The sequence below is a fragment of the Panicum virgatum genome, chromosome 8K (assembly GCF_016808335.1).
Source record: "Panicum virgatum strain AP13 chromosome 8K, P.virgatum_v5, whole genome shotgun sequence".
NCBI classification, from domain to species: domain Eukaryota; kingdom Viridiplantae; phylum Streptophyta; class Magnoliopsida; order Poales; family Poaceae; genus Panicum; species Panicum virgatum.
This window is the reverse complement of record NC_053143.1, coordinates 4258582-4264951: the sequence shown is the minus strand read 5'-3', so window position 1 is coordinate 4264951 and position 6370 is coordinate 4258582. Positions and strand designations below refer to the sequence as shown.

Here is a 6370-nt window from a genome sequence, read left to right as displayed (position 1 = left end):
GAACTGAATCTGCAGGTTTGCAAATCATACTTGACTGTGGCTTGCCAACTCTGCTATAACCCGCTCCTGATGGATGATTGGACCCTGCTCAATGCCAGCGATCAATATGGCGTGTGTCTACTGTCAAGCATTGTCGCTGCACCCTTCACATGTCACACCAGCACGTATCCTGCATCCATGCATGCCAGGGTGCCATGAAGACAGCAGTTAGGGGTTGCAAGAACAAAAAAATGAATTTGATCTCTACATCGATGGAAATGCAAATGAAAAGGGCAACAACCCGCAACCAACCTGAGAGAGGACGCGAGGGAATAAATCTCTGTCAATTGGAAACAGGAGATCGGGGAGGATGCCCTTGGGCAATCAGGGAGACCACTGCACATCAATCGCAGGCGCGGCAAGGTCGGCGTCCAGGTGCTATATGGTAGGAAGGACATGGCGCGGCGGCCGTCGGCTTCGTGGCGGCGGTGACGGCGAGAAGGACCCCGATACCGTCGCGGCGGCCGTCGGCGAAGGGCGAAGAGGACCCGAGGGGGCGTGGGTTCTCCCGTCCCTGTGCAGGTGCGCAGCATACGCCGCGGAATAGTTTCCTTGTTTGCTTGTCCGTTGATTGCTTGAATGGAATGAAAGAATTAATGGGCTGGTAATCGGGAACTAAAGAAGGAAATAATTGTGGGTATAGGTGGGCGGGTAAGCAATAGGTTTGGTGAAAAAAGTTGTGTTAAAAAGGCAGAAACATTTTAGAAATGGTGGTTTTCATCAACATCTCAAAACTTTTGCATTGAACGACCTGGCAAGCGGACCCGGCTGTGAGGGGTATGGGGGAATATTTGAAGTGAATGTGACTTTCAATTGTCTAGGATCCTTATAGTATAGATATACTCCCTCCTTCCCCGTTTATAAGGCATGGTGGAACATGACACGGTCTTCTAAATAACACTTTGACCATTTATTTATCATATATTATATCACTTTTGATTATAAACTTATAATCATTGTAAAATATATTTGATTATGAATCCAATCATATGAAATTTGCATTATAAAAATAAAATTTTAATAGTCAAATTATTGGTCAAAGATGACAAGGTTTGAATCTTGATATACGTGTATGCCTTATAAACAGGGAAGGAGGGAGTAATTAACACCCCCAAAATGTAAGGAGAAAGTAGTCGACAAAATTAAAGCGTGGTACATGTATGTGCATTGTTCTTTAATAAGCTAGCTACCACTAAAATGAAGTGTCAACTGTCGACCGCCTGCCTCTCACAGTCACAACGTTACAGTTAATTAGATCCATCCAACCTACTGCAGTACTACTACTCTGAAACAAAGGAAAAAGGAAAGAAAAGTTTAACCTGGGAAAGAAAACGACAAAATGTAGTCGTAACGCAAGATGAAATTGCTGAGTTAATTTGAAACAATCTCACACCGTACCGACCTAAATTTATTGGATGCTTGTATAGTTTTATCTGGCTCCTGGTTGATCCGAGCTAGCACTTGCCTTGTCGTCCTCCTGTTCCAGATCAGACGAGGCGGAGGAGCACGACGCACCGGCGCTAGCTCCCGCCGCCGCATTGCTCGGGCATGGGCATGCTGGTCGCAGCGGCAGCGGTAGCGCCAGCGGCAGTAACATCAAGCATGGTACATTGTCGTTAACATCTATCGCGGCCGATTCGAAAACGTACGGTTCTGATGACCTTTGTTGTTAACATCTGGACCATGCTGCATCATCCATCATATCCATCCATCCGTTCATTGCTGATGTTATTAACCAGTAGTACTACTTTGTGTCTTTGTCCTATACTAATAAAATTAAGGGACCGCACCGTGCGCGGACGACATGCATTGGATGCGTGGATATAGATCCTCTTGATGTTCAATTTGAAAAGTTGGAAATTCAAAACGCATGCATCTGGACCATCCAATCAATACAGTGGTACGTGCTGCGCCGGCATTGCAACGCAACAAAAGATGGAGTCGTCGCCTGCACGCCGTACCACTCCTGCGTGGCTTCCAATCCATGCGCGAGCAGCATGCAAGAAAAGAAACAAACGCTAGCGCTGGACTGATCGATCGATCGATCACCTCCTCCTGCTGCTGCTGCCGAGCATTTATGATGAGCCGATCAGATTTCAGATCGGAGGAGCGGGCCGGGGGTCCCCGCCGGCCGGTGAGCCCGGCCTCGGCCTCACGAGGACGGCGCTTCAAAGAGGACCAGGCCTGCCTGCCTGCCCTGCCACGGTAACGCCGGTCGTCGGCGTGTCCTCCTCCCCGCGCCTACCACGTCGCCGACGCGTACATCCCATGGTACGGCCGGGGACGGCGGCGCCGGGCGGCCGGCCTCGTCAGGGTACACGCAGAGCCCGTGTTGAGCTGCAGGGGAGGGGGGCCCCGGCCGGACGGTCGTCTGAGATGGACGGCGACGGCGCGGCCCAGCGGCCGGCCGGTGAGGCACGTACGGGGCTGACGACGCTGCATGCTGCTGCTGGTACATCGTCATCTATCCAACAGTTCCGATGTCATCCAGCAGGGATGATGGTACGTTTCAGTTCCGATGCACCACCCACCTGTCGATGCTCGATGATCAAAAACGAAAATGCGGCGGTCAGTGCAGTGCGTGTGGGGCAGCGTGGACTTGCCACAGCTGCAAGCTGGTCCGATCCGCCACCTCCTCTCCTCGTGCGGATCTCAAGATGCACGCGTGCAATCCTTCGATGAGAGGGATCAAGGTTAACTTGAGACTAGCTCCGTCCCAGAATATATAGCTATTTTTTAAATTTTCTGCAAGTCAAACATTTCAAACCTTGACAGTAGATGGTTAAAAAAAAACTGACAACATAAAAGTGGTATCAATTTATGAAACCAACTATCATCACAGCACGTAACATTTTCTATTTAAAATCAATTATTTTTTGAGATATTACTGGTCAAAGATGGAAAATATTTGACTTTGACCAAGTATAAAAATTGTTATATTTTGGAACGAAGGTAGTACATAAATAATGCCTATATACGTTGGAACTTTTGGGGAATTATTATGGATGGTACCAACAACTGCATGGAACAAGTTGATTAGTCAAGACAGTGGATCCCAAACAAGAACGCAACACCGACACTAGCTACATAAACATGAAATAGAAAATATTTATGTTTGGTAAGGGAGCCGATTGCTTGCACAGGTTTACGCAGAGAGATCTACACTCCGTAGTATAGAGATGCCATGGCCCATGGGCGACACAACGAGCCGACAGGTTAGCTAGTGCGGCGACAAGAGCAGCCAAAGCTAGCATGCACTTGTTGCCTTCTCGTCGTCCTCCTCTTCCAGATCAGACGACGCGGCGGAGGAGCACGACGCCCCGGCGCTCCCGCCGCCGCATTGCTCCCACAGGGGCACGCTGCTGGTCGCAGCGGCAGCGGCAGTAACATCGCCGCCGCCGCTGCTGCTAGCACTGGAGCTGCTGCTGGTGCTGGTGCTGGTGCTGCACGCCGACGTCGTCGTGGTCGTCATTGTCGCCGTCGTGGTGGTTGCGGTCGTTGCCGCGGCGTGGGAGCGGGACGCGCACGCGCCGCCGCTGCTGGTGGCGAGGCCGACGAGCAGGTCGACGAAGGCGCCGACGATGAGCGCGTGGTGGCGCTTGCCGTTGATCCGGAGGTACCAGAGCAGCATCTCCTGGAGCTGCGCCCAGTCGCGGAGCCCGTGCGCGGCCACCATCTCCTCCATGGACGCGCGGAAGTCGCGGAACGGGTCCTCCGAGTCCAGCGCCACCGCCACGCTCTCCTCCACCAGCGACGTCGACGGCGGCGGCTCGTCCTCCTCCGAGTCGGAGTCCGCGCCGTGGTCGCCGGACGGTGCCGGCGCCTCCGCGGACGCCAGCACCTGCAGCTTGGTGGGCGCCTCGGGCGGCGGGGCCAGTGCCCGGGCCGTCGTCCGGCCGGGAGACGGCGAGGCGGCGAGGATGGAGTTGGACGCCGGCCCCGCGGGGCCCGCGTCGAAGAAGAAGCGGTCGGTGGAGGTCCGCCCGAGGCTGCGGATGACGGCCTCCGACCACTCCTCCGACGCAGTGGTCATGGAGAAGCTCCCGTCGTCCAGGTCCAGGTCCAGATCATCCACCGCCGCGTCCTCGCCCACGCCGTCCCAGGCGTCGTCGTCAAAGAAGAAGCTGCAGGAGTCGGCGGCGTCGTCGAAGTAGACCGAGTTGACCGTCTTGTACATCTCGTCGCCGCCCGCCGCCGCCGCGGCCTTGCGCGGCGGCCGGAGCCTCCCGGCGGCGGGCTCGGAGGAGCCCGTGGTGCAGGGCCGGTCGTCGTCGTCGCCGCCGTGGCGGCGCCGCCTAGGGCCGCGGAAGGAGGCGGTCTGCGGGGTCGCCGCGCAGGAGGGCCATGGCCACGGCGCCGAGGGCGAGTCGTCGGGCTGCTTGGGCTTGGAGGAGAAGATGGAGGCGAGGCCGCCCTTCCTCCCCATCGCCGCCCGCCCGCTTCGGCGAAGTATTGAACCGACGGATCGGTCAGTGGCGAGCTGGTGACTGCCCGACTTGTGCAGAGTGAATGAGAGCGAGCTTGGATGGTTGAGAGAGAGAGAGAGGGCGGTGCGGTGCCGGTGGACGGTGGCGCTGCAGGCAGGCAATTACTCAGTGGAGTGGAGGGGGAGAGAAGGGAGGGAGGGAAGGGAAGAACAGGAACATGGGGGGATGGGGGCGGGGGTCATGTGTGCCCGGCAGTATTTATGTATTCTCTCTTGCCACCTCAGCAGGGCACGGAGGAAGGAGGAGAGTTCCATTCACTCCTCATGTCATGGGCATCGAGCAGGTGGTTGGCCCGGGCGGCGCCCTGGGCGGCCGTGTGGAAGAAGCTCGAGAGGACCATCGCCCATCAGAGACCGTCACGCGATGCCCGACCTACCTACAGCTCCATCACGTAGGCAGAGTAATTGATTGGCCTGGAATTACAGGATCAACGGATCCATGCCTCTTTCCGTGCAGAGCTTAGTTGCGTGATTAAACTAGGGGGTGGCTCTCCTGCGTTTCATCAGAACGGTAAAAGACCGCGACTGAAAACTAGCCTGCACACGAACAGCCTGAAACAACATGCAGCTAACGCCTGCTGCTGCTGAAGGTTCAGTCCGCTGTTTCGTCCCGGACAGCCGGACTCTCAGGGCAGAGGCGCCGGGAGGAGCAGGGGTTGCAAGCGCACGTACGTAGCCAAGACAACAAAAAAAAAAGTCGTCGCAAGCGTGCTTAATTTGAAGCGGCGCGATCATGTGGATGAAGAAGCACTGTACTATATTTTATTCATTTTAAAGGTTTGACTTGGCCCATGTGGGCATGTGGGGGTGATCGAGTAGAGTAACCTATCCAGCGACCTTCGCAAACTCTGAGAAATTCCATTTGGGTTGTCCCTTTCGTATCCTATCCCGTGGTGTGCCAGTGTTGAGCATCTTTTATAGAGAAGAAAACATTGGAAACTCTGAATTCGTTTTGACTGTCACCGTTGCAGTGTATAATGTAACCGTGCGACGAGGCAGCAACGGCTAGTTAACAGGGGCAGCATTTATGGACAAGATACCGTGCGAGAGAACCATAGACGGCTAGCTTTCTCTCGTTTGAATGTTTCGGCTTCGTCAGACTTGGAACAAAACAGCTATGGATTATCAATTCGCTTGTGTGTATATCCATGGCAATGAGAACGACCAAGGAGCTACAGTAGTATAACTACTTGCCAGTGCTATCGCAACTCAGAAAAAGTGGCTTGCTGCATTGTACTATTAGGTGCCACTTGAGCATCAGAGAGTTAATGGGAATCTAGAACCATCCCCCACAATCACGTTGATCAGCTACATACTCGATGTCATCTTGAGCAGAGCAGCAATAAAAAGCCAAAAAAAAAAACGCATGCACTGATGATTAGTGCTCGCTCCTGGTACTACCGTACTAGTACGCTGTACGCCGATACGTACAGCCGTGGGCGCGAGAGATCCATGTCTCGCGTTCCATGCGTTCCCCTGAATTTCCGGCACGAGCTACGTACTGCGAACAGACAAGGTCTCCATCACATCACAGTGTGCAGGCTTGACTTATCGATCAAGCTGCAACCAGCAGGCTGATGCCTCTGGCATCCGATCGACAACCGAAATCGCCCGTCGCCGTGATTGATCGTACGTGCCAACCGCCGCCGGCGCGGCACGCGGCCACATGGACACGGTAGTTGACCGCAATCTGTTCCAACCCTACTAATACCTCTGTTCCAAATTATAATTCGTTTGACTTTTCTAACTTCAAATTTTATCATTCGTCTTATTTAAAAAATTTGCAAGTATATAATTTGTAAAGGTGGCGCAATAAAGGAAACCGATGAAAAGTCCAAAGGGAAG

General features: G+C 53.9%; 1 protein-coding gene across 1 annotated transcript; it reads right to left on the bottom strand.

Moving 5' to 3' along the window:
- Positions 1 to 3014: 3014 nt before the first annotated feature.
- On the bottom strand, positions 3015 to 4831 carry LOC120643620 (transcription repressor OFP13-like). Its single transcript, XM_039920027.1, has one exon. The coding sequence runs from the start codon at positions 4463 to 4465 to the stop codon at positions 3287 to 3289; it is 1179 nt and encodes a 392-aa protein (XP_039775961.1). The 5' UTR covers positions 4466 to 4831; the 3' UTR covers positions 3015 to 3286.
- Between the last annotated feature and the right edge of the window lie 1539 nt (positions 4832 to 6370).

Bases quoted from the DNA above. Each gene is read 5' to 3' on its own strand.
- LOC120643620 (XM_039920027.1), bottom strand. From the start codon at position 4,465: ATGGGGAGGAAGGGCGGCCTCGCCTCCATCTTCTCCTCCAAGCCCAAG.